We start from the raw sequence: 16,529 nt of genomic DNA, 5'->3' as shown, positions 1-16,529 counted from the left end.
TGAGCACTCTGGAGAAGGTTTTCGTCCAGGATATCCCTGTACTTGGCCACATTGATCTTTCCTTCGATTGCAACCAGTCGTCCTGTCCCTGCAGCTGAAAAACAAACCCACAGCATGATGCTGAGACCACCATGTTTCACTGTTGTGACTGTATTCGACAGGTGATGAGCAGTGCCTGGTTTTCTCGAAACATATCGCTTAAAGTTGAGGACGAAACATTCTATTTTGGTCTTAACAGACCAGAGAATCTTATTTCTTGGAGTCCTTCAGCTGTTTTTAGCAAACTCCATGCGGGCTTTCATGTGTCTTGCACTGAAGAGAGGCTCCCGTCGGGCCACTTTGCCATAAAGCCCCGACTGGTGAGGGCTGCATTGATGGTAGACTTTCTAGAACTTTCTCCCATCTCCCGACTGCATTTCTGGAGCTCACCCACAGTGATCTTTGGATTCTTCTTTACCTCTCTCACCAAGGCTCTTCTCCCCCGATTGCTCAAGTCTGGCCAGACGGCCAGCTCAAGGAAGAGTTCTGGTCGTCCCAAACATCTTCCATTTAAGGATTATGGAGCCCACTGTGCTCATAGGAACCTTATGTGCAGCAGAATTTTTTTTGTGACCTTGGCCAGATCTGTGCCTTGCCACAATTCTGTCTCTGAGCTCTTTAGCCAGTTCTGTTGACCTCATGATTCTCATTTGCTCTGACATGCACTGTGAGCTGTAAGGTCTTATATAGACAGGTGTGTGGCTTTCCTGATCAAGTTCAATCAGTATAATCAAACACAGCTTTTCCAATGAAGGTGTAGAACCATCTCAAGGATGAGCAGAAGAAATGGACAGCACCCGAGTTAAATATATGAGTGTCACAGCAAAGGGTCTGAATACTTATGGGTGTGTGTTATTTCAGTTTTTCTTTTTTAATAAGTCTGCAAATAATCTTCTGTCAATATGGGGTGGTGTGTGTACATTAATGAGGAAAAAAAGAACTTCATTGATTTTACCAAATGGCTGCAATATAACAAAGAATGAAAAATGTAAGGGGGTCTGAATACTTCTCGTACCCACTGCACACACACAAAGTATATATATATACAGATGTAGATGATCATATGTATCATACACCACATACTGCAGACTTACACCGTTGTCCGTGATAGCGCAAACATGTTCATTAACTAGTTCATGGCCATTGTCGTGCCTGTTGAACCTAGTCTGAGTAAATAATTTGTATCAGTAACGGGTAAGCAATTTTCCCTTTTAGCCCGTCTTTGACAAGCATGTCTGTTACTTGCCAGCTATAAATCAAAAGCCGGCGAGTGTAATTAAGTGTACACTACATTAGTCAGGCTAATTAATTTTGGGGGCCATCCATCCATTAACCAGCGGGCCAGCACTGATTGGGCACCCCCCCCCCCCCTACCCCTCCCATTCTCACACCAGGGACTTGACTTCCCTCAATTCTCCTAATACTACCATGTATTTAAAGACCCATGGTTACAGATAAATACTGCACATGTATGTAAACTCACAGTAGCCATTGTATTTGTATGTACTTTTTAAGGATGGGGCTAATAATCTATTAATTATCATTAAGAATTTGGTCGATTGTGTGGCATTTGCTGTTGATTAATTGTGTCTTGTTGCAAGTCAAAACAATGTGTAGTACTCGGCTGCAACCAGGAGAGGCGTTTTTCATTTAGTTTCAACATGTTTGTGGTCCAAAGAAGAGCAACATTAGTTATGGGACATTGAGCTACATCTATGATGATCTCTGCTCTGGCAACTCCAGCAAGCGTAAATATTCTGCTTAATATGACACTGGGAGTAAAACAGGATTTCCATCGATTCAAAAAGAGGTTTGCATGTCCCATTAAAACTGATATTTAAAGCTGCAACGCATAGCTTCTGTAACCCTGTAGGCTAAAATTTTTTATTGCAACAGAGTTGTCACTTCGATATGACGTAGGCGATGCCTAGCCCCCACCTCCCCACTGTGTGACTCTACAACCTTTTTTTTTATGTTTTGAAGGATAGGCAGTGGGGGAGGTAATTATTGTATGATCATTTTCTGCTACAGAAATGCAAAAAAATATATTTTTAGTTCGCTTTCTACAAACGGGAGACAAGGGGCCGCGGTCCAGCCTTTGCTAGTTAAAATGTGACATTTCTGGCACGTCATTTTCGATGAGCCAGCGTGGGAATGTCACCGGTCGACACGGAATTCATCCTTCTTTTATCAGTTAATAGATATTAAGTTTCACTAGTCAGTATAGGAAGTGTCGTTAAATGTGCATCTCTAATTTTTATGGTTTTAATCTCCTAGTATTCTGATCAATTTCTTTGTGTGTTAGCTATTACAGTACAAGAGTGGACTTCCTGAGATGAGACAGAAGGGGTTTTGTATGTATTGCAAGGTCAAACTGGGTGGAATCGTATTTGTACATTCTTTAGATGGTTTGCTTTAGCGCACCAAATTAGTTGTTTTCTATGTAAGACAACCATCCTGACACTGTCTCAATTGTCTGAATGCAGGTAACTCCACCCATTTACTGCACCATGCAAGTTAAAGAGGGTTATTAGCACCTGCTATTTGACCCATGCCTCTTTATTGCCACATAGTTGATGCCAGGGATTTCTTAACAATACAATAAAGGCATTATCTGGCTAGAACAGTCCAATCTATCACAATGAGAAACCATTATATCACCGATAACCCATCTGGATATAGAAGGAGACTATTCCCTCGAGACAACAGTGTCTGTTTTCTCTCTCTCGTTCTCTTCTCTCTGTTTGCGTTTGATGCTAATGAATGCAGTGCTGAAGACACAGAGAAAAAGAGTTCAGCTATGAGGGCTTAACTTGTGCAATGCAGCATTGCTGGAAGTGATGTCCATATAATTAAAATGCTGGCAAAGAAGGAACAAGCAATGGCTTCTGTTGGTCCTGCTCATTAACAACAGGCCGTTTGAGCCCGGCACCAGCCATGCTATTGCCATTGTGTCCTTAGAGGCGGGGGCCTCTGTGACTGGCAGCTGGGAACACCATGCCAACAGCAAGATGGTGTGACCAACCAAGCCAAGGATGAGCGCAGAGCCTGGCACAAACAGATCCTGCGAGGGAGCATCACAAACAGATCCTGCGAGGGAGGATGGCCTTATAAGCCCTTTAGTTGGGCCCTGTCAGGTGTATAATATCACCCTCCTGTCATTTACTACTGCACTGCTGTTTTCCAGATGTAGTAGAGACTTATCTGTAGCCATTCATAAGGCAAGCAATCATACTGTATTCGGTAACTCAAATGTTTCATTTCGCAACATGTTAAGTGTTTCATTGTCCGTTATTGATTCTCGTTTTTTTTTGTATTTTTGGTTTCATGTTCAAATTCAATGTTCAAATCCAAATAAAAATGTCATTATATAAGAACAATAAAATGTAACTGTATTATACTAATATAACATTGTTACAAATGTTTTTATTTTTTTTGGGGGGGGGGGCGGGGGTGGTATTTACACTACTCAGGTTGAGCTATTTGAAAAGTTACTCCTTCTGACAATTGTCCATTCTATCTTTGTTCGTAGTTGATCAACTTGGCTCCTGACTCATTACTTAGCTTATATGTACTTGCATATGGCTTAGAGAATGTTGAACAGATTTTAACTAATATATTCCTCAGTTCTTCAAAAACTCTGAATTATGGAAATGCTGCCAGAATAACGTTGACTGTGGGGGTTGTGCACAAGCATGTGCACACAGCATCCCCTTTGCTGTCTCCAGCATTGTAATCATTTGTTTGCTCTATGCATATGCAAAGAAGCACTCTGTAAAAGAGAGGCCACACATGGCTGCTCACTCAACAAGTCACAATTCCCATTCAGTTGAGCAAAACCTTTACCTCATGGTGTTTTAATGGCTTGAATTCAAGGCTTTGCAAAGTTAGAGAGGACAATGATGAGTAATGAATAAATTGTCTTTTATTGTCAAACTAGAATTGATCATCCTATCAACTTTGTTTCCCTCTGTGTACTTAATGTCATCGCCATCAGTGGTGCTTCTCAAGAAGGGCTCATTGTATTACGGCTGTAAACTCAGTGTTGGCACTATGAGCTTTTAAACAGCGCAGCCCACTGACATTAAGTTACTAAGCTCCGCTCTCACCTGCTCACAACTATCCCATCATATTTAAGAGTGCTGAGAGAGTCGGGGCTGGCCTAACATCTGTTTGTGGCCAGATCCAGGCGGGACTGGAGCACAGTGGGCCTCCATGGCCCCCTTCGCCTCTCCCTGGGGGTCTTTGTTCCCGATTTCATGCTATCAGAGCGGCAGCATGTTTTCCTGCGCAGAGCTGTCAGGAGCATAAAAGGCCCTGAGTGGGGTCACATCAAGAGGGATGGGCATGAAAAATTGGTAAAATGTATCACAAAGCCCACCCACTAGATGGTTGCCTAGCGCTCTGTGGTGGGGTGTCAACACCCCACCCCTCTTCCAGTACCTTCCTCTTTCCCTTTTCCTTGACTGAATTACATCTCTTTCTCACCCGGGTGGACAAGCCCATCATTAAGATGAAATGATGCAAACAAATTAAAGGGTGGTGCTCAAATGAATCAATGTTCTTTGTGTGTGAACAGGGGCTCTTATGCCTCACTGGAGTCTTCACCTCCTAATGCTCACTAAAAAAGCTGGTCACCTGCATATTTGAAATCAACTGCTTTGGGAGCTGAAAGTTGTGTGAAGCAAAGGATAAATTTTTTTTATTTTGTAAAATCACAGTTGGGGAGAGTGAATACATACAGTATGAATGAATAATCTGTGTTGTCTATATTGCTGATAAAGCTAAGTATTAAACGTCTCCTTTTCTTTAGTAATTGTTTCATCCCATTCTTTGTCGAATGCCCGAGTAATGAACCCACCAGCCTCTGCATTCTTATTGCATAATCACTAATCACTGAGTGCCTCTTCGATATCCAGTAATTGACACAGCAGCAACAGATTACCTCACTATCTGTTTCCTTTAATTGATTCCTAACTTAGAGCTATGGTGGGATAGGTAAATTAAATGAGTGCAATGTTTTTTAAGTGCTTACTAAGTGTTTATACTGCATCAGTAGTGATTCTGTTGGCTATATTTAAATGTGATTCAATGGCCAAAGCATAGTTAGACATTACATTTGTTTTCTCATTAATGGGTCAAATGTTCCTTTTAAGCCAGCATTGTGAAAAAAAAAATGAGATGAATGACAGTTTTGCTGGTGGCTACTCTTTCTCGTAACAAAGCTTCCTTTCAGAAACATCACAAATGTAGCTAACTGCATTCAAATGGTTGCTGCATTAAGGTGGCTATTGATTAATATGTGCATGTATGGCATTATTGATAGGTTAAGAGAATTAGGTACGTTAAACAGTCTTCGCGACATCTGCCGCGGCTGGTTTCAAAATGCTGACTATAAGTGGCAGGGGAGGTATCTCAAATTAAATCTCTCATTAGCTTTTCTTTGTACAGGTGGCCGTAATGTGTCAAGAGCCAAGCTTTGAGACAATGACCTCCTCTTACTGGGACTATTGCGCCACAGAAGAAGAACCCACCCTCCTTTTACTGCCACTACTTTGCCCAGAGACAGAGTCACAATGAAGCATCTGGTGGCCTTTTCCTGTGTGGAAAGCTTTTCCATGGCTATTGTGTTTGTCACCATGAATGTCTGAAGGAGAGGCTTTCTACATCTGTGATTTCACTTATCACATAGGACAGGGTTAACTTAAGAGTGCAAGACTGTTCAAAATGTTCTGAGTATGTTTTAGAATAGTGGTTTGTAACGTTGAGTGTAAGTTTGGTTGGCTTGTGCGTCTTTGTGTGTGTGTGTGTGTGTGTGTGGGCTTGTGCATGAACCACCCCAGTTGCAGGAGGTCGTTGGGGTCAAAGTGATGAATTTTTATGGGCCTGTTCCCTGTGTTTCAGCCCTGTCTCTTTCTCTGCGCGCTGCACTGCCTCTCAAAGACATCCATGCTGGGCAATTTGTCCTGCGGGGCCCTGCAGAATGGGCCAGCAGAGAAGTTAAATACCAGGGGGGAACACATACACACACACACACACGACACATAGACATACATTGGGTTTCTCTCTCACACACTCACAAACCCTTCGTCCTGTTGTCTTGAATGATTTGTGGCCTGTCCATTATCTATTCCAAGAGGACAAATGCTTTTGGCTGGTTTCTGAAGGTAAACCCCAATGGCAGCCCTCAGTACTTGCCTTTGTCTTTAGAGAAGTTTCCCAGATGTTATAATGCACAAGATAAATAGGGCACATTATCACTATCTCACATGCCCTTTTACCTCTCCAAGCTCGTTTTTGACGAGGGCGTGGCAGTTTAGAAGACCTCCTACAGCGCACGCATTGCCAACAAAACTCACCATTACACAGTCCAATGAGTTCACAGGAAGAGATGAGAGTTTCTGCGTCAATTGCTGTTAAGGACGACACCGGGTAGCCTTACGAGGGTCAACAGTTGATCGGTGGGTCACGCACAGGCTAACTTTGTCGTTGATAATGTGTCCACTCTCACCTCACCTCCATTTTGAATCACAATCCTGTTCTGTTTGTCAGTGATTAATCTTTGTTTGGAAGCATTAAATTAGCCAACCACGGGAGGGAAGAGTGGATGACTCTGGCTTGTGTCCAGTCACATTGGGTTGGGAGAGTCTCAATTGATTTACTGGCTGTTCTGTGTAATAGCTAGCTGTAAAGCAGAAGGCCCAATTTGTTGTTACCCACTTTGTATGGCCCCCTCCTAGCCCACTCGGGCAGACATAGCAATCATGCATGCAGAATTGGTATGATGAATGACGGCAAAAGGAGGCAAAGTGATCAGGGTGCGAAGCAATTTACGTTGAACCTGCCAGCACCGCTGGCACACATTTACTTAGCTGGCAACATCCATGTGTGGCAGCTAGAAAATAATAGCGCATTCTGACAATGCCACTGCCTTTGCTGACAAAAAGGGGAACTCTTGTTCCTGCCTTCAGTAATGAAGAATGAATAGTTAGCTCATTGTCCACTCATCTCGTCTCTCCTGCTGACCTAAGTGAACTGATTTGTAAATGCACTGAATGGCTCGTTACGGAATAATTCTTCATTACTTTAGTACAGTCATTCTCAACCAGTGTGCCGGGGCACATTAGTGTGCCGTGAGCGCTCTTCAGGTGTGCCGTGGGAAATGACAAAATGTTACGTTAATTGCTCAAAAAATTATTTATTTACAAGAAATAATGTATCTTTGTTCATCTATTTATGCCAGTGAGCCACAGTGACAGACAGAACAAATAAATGTTCTTCGATTAGATTGCAGGAAGTAATGTATCCACTTTTTGTGACATTTTGGTTTGTTGGTGTGCCGTGAGATTTTTCAATTGTAAAATATGTGCCTTGGCTCCATAAAGGTTTCACTGCTTTAGTAGGATAAGGGAGGAAGATGACTCGATCATTAGCTTTATTTCATACTACTTGTATTAAACATTTGAAAAATACGTATACAGTACCGTCAATCCCTTCGCACCTGTTGGGATTTCAAATTAGTTGAGTTAATTCAACCCAGGGTAACAAAAAATTCCCATCAGAGAACATGTTTTAACTGTTCATACAATGTTTTTGAGTAACATTTTGAAATTCTTATCTATACAATCTGTTCATTACAGTCTTTTATTTTGAGGTTATTCTCAACTTTGCTATAATTTATATCACGCTCTTCTTCTGCTCTGAAAAGTTAAATGACTTTACATACGATCCAAAAAGGATGATAAAGGATAAATAATCACCAGATTTTTTTTTTCCATCAGCTGGTTATCTGTTCATAAAATGGTTATCTGGTCATAAAATAGTTATGTTAATAAGTGGGTTATCCATTCATAAGATGATTGGTTATCCATTTATAAGCTGGTTATATGTATACTTTAAAAAAAAACAAAAAACAGGCACGGGCATTATTCTCGCTTTAAGCCTAATTATGAGAGATACGAAATGCTCCCACTGTTTCAATTCTACTTTATCTGTGCCCTTTTGTGGTGTTATGACAAAAAAAAAAAAGCAATTCTAACTAGTGTAGTTGTTACTTTAAATGCTCACTTAACTGAAGTCTTAAGACGTGGCGGTCGTGTGTCCTCCAAATTGTAAGACTGCCAGTGCATTTACCTTAGAGGGTCAACAGTGCTGTAATGTTCAAGCGACTGCAGTAGTACAATGATTTTAAAAAAAAAATGCCCATAGATAGAATTAACCACTGTATGTCAACAATATGGCGGCACGGTGGACGACTGGTTAGCACATCTGCCTCACAGTTCTGAGGACCCAGTTTCAAATCCGGCCTCACCTGTATGGAGTTTGCATGTTCTCCCCGTGCCTTCGTGGGTTTTCTCGGGGTACTCCGGTTTCCTCCCATATCCCAAAAACATGCATGGTCGGTGAATTGAAGACTCTAAATTGCTCATAAGTGTGAATGTGAGTGCGAATGGTTGTTAGTTTATATGTGCCCTGCGATTGGCTGGCGACCAGTTAAGGGTGTACCCCGCCTCTCACCCGGAGTTAGCTCGGATAGGCTCCAACACGCCCGCGAACCTAGTGAGGACAAGCGTTACTGAAAATGGATGGATGGAGGTTAACAGTATTCAGTTAAATTCAATGAAAATAATATGTCCCCTGGGGGGGATTTAAATGCAGCAGCTCTTCACAAAAGAACACGAGCACAGTAAAATATGCGGAGCCCTCAAAGGGATGAATAAATAAGGAACACAAATTAGACCACTGATACAATGTTCAACAGGCTAAGGCAGTATGATGCTTTTGTCCCAGAAAAAGCTGAATAATTTCACTTAGATGCACATGATGGAAAAAAATGCTATGGCCTGCTTTTTTTGTATAATTATTTTGTTGCGTGTATATAGGTGTCACTGACATTGTCAAATATGTTGTGGGTGGGTTTCGTAGTGTTGAAGTTTGGCAAAGTGGTTCACCTCCATCTGCTGGAAGGACAAGAGACAGAAGGCTTGGGTGTGTGTGTGTGGGTCTTTGGTCTTTGAAGTGGGGCAGATTGCTTTAACCTCTCCACTAAAAGGACCAGCTGGAATAGAGAGCTCCTTTAAACAGCCGCTTCCTCCTGCGACAGTCATGAGATTATCCTCCATTGATGCATAAAGCCAGCGCCTTCCTCTGCGACCTCCCATCCCAGCCCCCAGCTTCTGGCCCTCAACAAACACTCATTGTTGACCTGTGACACATAATGCAGCTATGTAACGCCAAGTCACTTTGCAGGATCTGATAAAATGTCCAAATGAGTGAAGACATCTTACCTTCTACTGGTAATATCCCTTCTGATGATCAATGAAAGTGTCTCTCCATCGCAAGTGCTTTTGAGTGCATTGATCAGTTTAAAGGTTCGCCCGGCGCGTCGTAAGGGAGACTCAGTGCTCTGAAATGGCCTTAAATAGTTCCTTGTCTTGTCTTGGTCCTTGGGGAGCCACATCCTGTGAAAGGGAGCACTGGGGTAAGTTAGGACTGAGCCTTCACATTGTGTTACAGGAGGGGGAGCTGTGACGAGTCAGTCCTGATTTGCCGCCACAATCCACTCAAATGCCACTATAATCTGCGTAGAAACCTGTAATACATTATTTTCGATCTCCAGTTTTCAAATGTTTAACATTCATACCTAAGTTTTTAGGGGGGTACTTTAACCAACTAACAAACTTGATTATCAAAATAACAAGCTAAAAGTATCATGCCTGTGGTTTAACTCTTGATGTTTTCAATGAATTTTATGCACCCACTGTAGCCCTTTAAAAGGGCAAAACTGTATTTGCTAACTTCAAACTTTTGTCCAAATGGACACCACACACCTCAGCGTCAGGCAGTAGAACACTGTGGTTTCTACCTGGCAATCAGCTAAGAAATGTAAGAATTTGCAGTATGTTATAAAAGTATAAGTACAAATATAAGTGGAACTCAATTTTTTTTCCCTCAAATTTCAGGATTAAATGTAATTTCTACTGAATTTGCAAATTGAATCTTAAGACATCAATGTTATGTTGTTATTATATTAAGCCTGGAAAACATCAATTGTGAGATGTATGTAACCCTCATTGTGCATTTGATGCTGACCAAAAGTGGAAAAAGATTATTTGCCTTGGATGTTGGGACAATAACGTTTTGACAGGGAAAGTATCTCTTGCCCACCACTCTCACTAGCTCTGTCTTTGGCCTATTCATTGCACAAAGCTGCTTAAGCACACTTAAGCGCATTAGCATTTGGCTGCCAGGTGACCATATTGACCCTGCATTTGGATTGCCTAAATGAGTGAAAGGTGGAGTGATTTGTTCAGGCTTTAGAATTTTTTTGGGGTGGATAGACTGAGGCAGACATGGCGAAATGGGGGTGTTGCAGTGGGGAGGATATTCCTCTTCTTCTTAATGATTTGGTCTAATCTAGTGTCCCAATCAGGACATTACTTATTCTGAAACTGGATTGAATTGGGACATTTTAGTTCAAAGGGCCTTTTTCTGTTCGCCATATTGGCTTGACCCGATTATCTAATCTGTGCTTTGAATTTCAATTAGCTCATCCAGTGTCTGCTGTGTGGTATGGGACCCACTGGCCCAGGGATTACCTCATTCAACTGTCTTCAAACACAGATGGTCGAATGTTTAACTAATTGTTAAAAGAGTCCACAAAGGGGAATTTAACCATATACACAGTCCACGGGGTCAGTACATTGGTCCAGCCAAAGAGAAAGGACAGTGAGGTGCTCATATGTGGAAAGTGTATTTAAAAACAGTAAAATGCTTTCAAGAGATGTTTTGTATGGGGTTTCCTCACTGCAGTATTTGTTTGTTACCAGACCGCAAAGTTTACTGAGGAAACTACAGTATGTGTGTGGTTTGGTTGGTATGACAGATACAGCATTTTGTCATTTTAGTATAGTATTATGCTGTCCATATGAACACTGAGCATATTTGATCTCTTCCCCTTCTACCTTCAGACTTTCTGTTCCACCGCTACCATGCAGACAGTAAGAACCACGGACACCAATGAAGTCGACAAGCTAATATTTAGAGAACGTGACAATGACAGAAAGGTAAGCCAGATAGTATATTTGCCATAATGTACACTTTCCATTGCACTAGTAAAATGAACATTGATTTTCAAATCAATTAAAAATAACTTAACGTAAAGGTTTTACTTCTATAAGATAAATGTGTAGATTTTCACACCAGAAAGTTGCATCGAGAAATATATCCACAGAACATGTTTTGGCTTACAAGCCATAGGCACCTAAAGGACTGAAGATGAGTACCGGTATCTGTTTTTATCTGGAGATATAATATACATAAATATTCTGCATTTCAGATTTCCATAGGTCTTTTGGTATAAAGATTTGGATCCATGTCACAAGTATGGTGGGGAATTTAATGAGTTAAATGCTCTCTATTTGCTTCCGAGTGAAATTCGACACAAATATTTGCATTGCAAATCCAAACTGTGTTGAAAATAAATTGTATTTAAACAAAGTGAATTAATAATACAACCATTTTGTTCATTGCCCTGTAATAGGCAGTATGTTAAATGTCCACAATTATTATGGGTAGGTTGAACATGCGGTGCTATGTGATATTCTAGACGTCTGTAGAATTAACTGCTTAACACTGCGGCACAGCGCTCTTCGTTAGTGCTCTAATTACTAAATGTTCTTCCCATTAGCGTTGGTATTAATCAGAGGTCCATCTCTCTCCTTCTACCGATGCAGGTCGTCCTTCAGCTTGAAAAGAAGCTTTTTAGTTATGTCAACCAAGATGTTTTTCGGGAAAACAATGGGACCTCGGTAAGTCACTGAAATGCCTCCTGACCTTTTGTATATTCATCCACTCTCAATCATTTCTTCATTCCAAGTCACTTATTGCAGGTTTCATTTATTTTATTGACCACATAGACTTTCGCTCCCCAACATATAATAGCTATGGCTGCCACTGACCACACTTTACATTGATTTTCAGTATATTGTACGGGCATCAGTTTGTATTGTATTGTATGACCCTTTTAAATGAGAAAATATGGTAGTTTTTTTTTTTTATTTTATTTGGGGAAAACAAAATATAAATAAGTATTCAGTGCAGCATTTGTCACAATAGTAAACCATCATTATGTTGGGAGCCAACTTTTGGCATGGTTTGGGTTAATTTTGGCAATTTTCACAACTTTCAACAATGTAAACAACAAAAAGGGCGTACGCTACTGGATTTGACCAAACTACCACCAACTACTCAGTGGAAATTGGGTTAAAAATATCAAATATATTTGAAGGGGCAGAATATGTAATTGGGTTCCATTAGATTGTAAGTATATATGTTAAGTTTGTGCTGTGTACTACATATATTATGCTGTTTAAGAAAATGGCAAGAAAAGAAAGGTAGAATCATAACTGGGTAACTGGAGCCTGATCTTCCCTCCTCCTCCTTGGCCAAGTCAGACAAGATAGACGACATAATGGGGGCTTCCGAGATAATCTGATGGTCTTGTTAAACACACCATGTTATGATCCTTATAAAACAAACTACCTTTCTAAATGGATAAATATCCCTCGTCGAGTTGGAATGGGGAACAAAAAAAAAGATCATTGCGCCCTTTATCAACTGTAAGACTTGCACCAGCTTGACATAAATTTAATTTGAGGCACCTCTTGAAAATAATTATTGTATTTTGAGAGGAGTAATCATTGGCTGGGACATGATTGAACGTGTCCATGCCTATTGACTTTTGCTATGATTAATAGGTTTGTTTAGTCGATATTCCCATCGAAATTGTATAATTAATTATCCCCAGCGCTGTCACGGCGGGACGATGGAGAGCCCTGATGAGTATTTGGGAAGATTAAATTTTCCGGGTGCTTGTGGCGTCAAGGGGCAAAGCGGGGCTCCGCTCCAGTGGAAAGATGGAAGTGTGTGTGTTTGTGTGTTTCTTTCATGTTTGTGTTGTGCATCTGTCTGTGTAGTTGCCACATAGTCTAAACACAGCCACCCCCGCCCCACTCCTCCATCCATATTGATTCTGTTTCAGTATCTCTTTATTGTAACTTTATCAGTGTGGTGTCGGCAGATGGGGGACCAAGCGAGGAGGTGGCATGTGCTAGCGCTAGTAAGTGATGAACCTCGCTGTCTGGCCTGCCTCTCTTTTTCATGCTGGCAGCATTGCCTGCACTATCAGTCTAAAGACCAGAGATTTCTTTAGCATGAAAGATAATAATAATAATAATAATAAAATAGTGGCGTTCCCCATTCTCTGCCTGTCAGAATTCCTAAATGGCAATAGAGAAGGTATGCTGAATGAAAGCTGACCATCAGAGTGATTACAATGGTTGCTGTGTTGGGTCCTTGAGCGTGTCTGATGCACCCGGCCTCTCAAAAGCGATACATGCGCAATATGCCTAATGTACTTTAATTTGATATTCAAGAGAAGGGAGATACCCGAAGGCATTTCTTTCCGTGCTTTAACCCAAATTGTGGAATCGGTGTCCTTTTCCTGACATGTGTCTAACTTCTTTACCATGTAATTCGGTTATCATGGAAATGAAAGTTCAGCAGTGCAGTATGCTGCAGAGTCCAGCTTTGGTTGGTCTGGTCTCCTCCTGGTACCAATCGGCCACCTCTCTGTCAGTCAGTTTATTGCTTTTCCACACCAAATAATGAAGGTCCCATAAAAAGAGGGAAAAATATTGCCCTTGCAATGAAAGCCAAGTATGAGGTGTAAAAATCAAATTAAATGACCTTTCACCCCAACATTTATTGATGGCTTTTAACGGCAGCAGGTGTTGACACGGGATATTTGACGAGATTTAAATCAAAGCACAATTACAGGTGGTGCACAAGTCACCGGTATGCTGAGAGGGACAGTTGAGGGCCGAACACCTCATATTCCCCATTTTTTTACGCCTCAACTTCAGGCTTAAACTATCACCGCCTCTCTGATTTAGGATCTGATTTTTCATCCAAGCAAAGTCGGAAATTCCAGCTTTTGACAGGGTAGTTTTTACCCAGACACTTCTTCATCTTCCCTCTGTGTGATATTGTACTGCATCATCTCGCATCACCTCTTCCACAACTCCCAAGGTCATTTCTGGTTGACAAACTACTGTTGGCTTTATAATGTCAAGAGGCCTTGAACCAATATAAGCTGATTTTTAAACCACTCACCCGCCGCAGCAGCAGAGCATTATGCTTAATTGACCTCGGATTAAATGTAGTGTGAAATTCTGGCATGCAGTCTTGTCCATTCACCTGAATGAATTACTCAACATTCACTTAGAACAGATAGCCAGCGCACATAGCCATATGCTACTCATCTACTGGATCAACTCATCCACCCTCTTAAATTATTTGTATTATACTTATACTCTATTTCCCTCAATCAGTGTCCAACCCCCAATGTCATATTACAATGATAAGGTGTCATGTAACGACAGTATGAATATGAAAGCTGGTAACATTTGAAAGTAGGTTTGGTAGATACTCATTTGATCCTGAAAGATGGCATTTTTTATTTACAGTGTTGTATACAGCTTGTATACAGATAACATTCTAATTCTGAAAAATATAGGAACAGTAGTAATGACATGCTTGATTTTTAGGGATTCGACTTGAATTTTCACTTCTTAGGAATTAATTTTGCTTAAGAGTGGCAAAGCTTGTTGCGATCTGAATCTGCAGCCAGTTAACTGAATTGGTTTATATATATATTATATATATATATATATATATATATATATTTATATAATATTAGATATTCTTCTGCGTTTGAACACATATTTATGACTCACTCAAAAGCTGTTCTTGACCACTGTAAGTGATTACATTTTGGAGTGATTTTTTCGAAAAGAATCCTTTATTCTGACAGTTATGGTCATTACAAAATGTTTATTAGCACATATGGATAATGGTGTGTGCCTCAACATTTTGATTGGGTTTTGACATACGCAGTGGATGGATGGCGAGACAGGGTGGACAGTGGAGCGTGGGGTTGCATCCCATGCTCTGCCATCCCTCATCCACAGTGTGTGAGTCTCTTCTATGACCTCAGCAGTGTGAATTTGATGAATGCGGCACATCTGCCCTCCTGAACCACAGAGACTCCGGCTGGGAGGCCCCGCTGGCTGCAAGTAATGGCCACTGTTCTACATGGCTGACACATAATCACAAATACTAACACAGAGAGTGACCGCAAAGACATCAGACTCGAGCTTACGTGTGAAAACTCGACAATGATTTGAAGTTTACGCGCCATCATATCAGCAGACAGCGAGAATTTGTCAGGCTAGGCAATAGTTACACACTCCTATTACCACCCTTCCTCCTTCCTTGTTTCCACTTTCCTCCAAATATTACCCACGTACACCAAGTCATCTCTTTTGATATTTCATCATGTACCCGTCAACGGGGCGCCATATGTAATACACCAATGTAATGTCATTAATGTCCAGTCGCCTGTTCAGTTTCTGTCAAGTGCTTCTCATCGCAAGATCTTAAGCCAGTAATTGTCCCCCACTCTGAAAAATGTACCACAGCCCATTTTACAACCAAAGCTGACTGTTCCAGAGCCAACCTGACGACTTTCAATCAGAAAGGAAAAGACGGGGCCCGAGCGAGGCCCTCCAAGGGTTACTAAGAGAACATCGCTGTCAGTCTCTCAGGGAGGCAGTCATGCAGGTGCTATAGCTACCTGTTCATCTCCCAGACAATTAATGTATACAAGAAGCCACTAATTGCACTTTTCACTAATGATTTATGGGTTTTGTGAAAGGGGGTAAATTAGGGGACGCGTTTGTGTACACTCTAGCGAGTGAGTACAGCTGGGTGAGGAGACATGATTAATGAAGAGTGTGTGGATGGACTGGCACTGTGGCGAGAGAACCACCTTGTCGGACAGTGACACACACACACACACACACACACACACACACAGTGTTGTCAAAGTTGTCATATGCTGTCAGTTGTTGCCATTGTTAAGAGAGCTGTTGAGATGGTATTTGTCCCGAGGACTCATGCATCTTATAGACTTCCCTCATAACTCTTAATTAACATTTTTAATTATTGATGTATTGATTCAACTGTTAATGTATTATTATTATTATTATTATTATAAATGTATTTAGTTTTACAACATTGGCTATACTGTAAACCCTCGTTTACTGCAGAGGTTACATTCCGGTAAACCCCCGTAGTAAATGAAATCCGCAAAGTATCGACCAATTATTTATTATACATTATTACTTTGTATTATAAGTTTCATACATGCATTTCAATGCCACTTTGTGGATGTGCAATTTAGAGAGAGGTGCAAGTGTTGCCTGAACACGTGAACAACAGCCCATGCGGACATGATGTAAACAGGCAATTTTAGCTTTTTTGCCTCACAGCCACAAGGCCTCAGTTTCAAACCTCAGCTTGGGCTTTTCTGTGGCGAGTTTTTTCATGGTTCTCTCCACAGTAAATACTGTCCAGATCTATGATTG

The 16,529-nt window shown here is 41.1% G+C and overlaps 1 protein-coding gene across 4 annotated transcripts in view; it reads left to right on the top strand.

The window, feature by feature from the left end:
- Positions 1–16,529, top strand: part of LOC133485533 (inositol polyphosphate-5-phosphatase A-like) — a 211,900-nt gene that overhangs the window by 161,537 nt on the left and 33,834 nt on the right. For all 4 annotated transcript variants that reach the window (XM_061789372.1, XM_061789370.1, XM_061789371.1 and 1 more), the window contains 2 exons: positions 11,010–11,105; positions 11,775–11,849. In XM_061789372.1, coding sequence (XP_061645356.1) covers positions 11,010–11,105; positions 11,775–11,849 — 171 coding nt within the window. The remainder of the gene's footprint in view (positions 1–11,009; positions 11,106–11,774; positions 11,850–16,529) is intronic.

Source organism: Phyllopteryx taeniolatus, chromosome 11 (assembly GCF_024500385.1).
Source record: "Phyllopteryx taeniolatus isolate TA_2022b chromosome 11, UOR_Ptae_1.2, whole genome shotgun sequence".
Taxonomy (NCBI): Eukaryota; Metazoa; Chordata; class Actinopteri; order Syngnathiformes; family Syngnathidae; genus Phyllopteryx; species Phyllopteryx taeniolatus.
The sequence above is the reverse complement of the archived record's forward strand: the minus strand, read 5'-3'. Positions and strand labels throughout refer to the sequence as shown.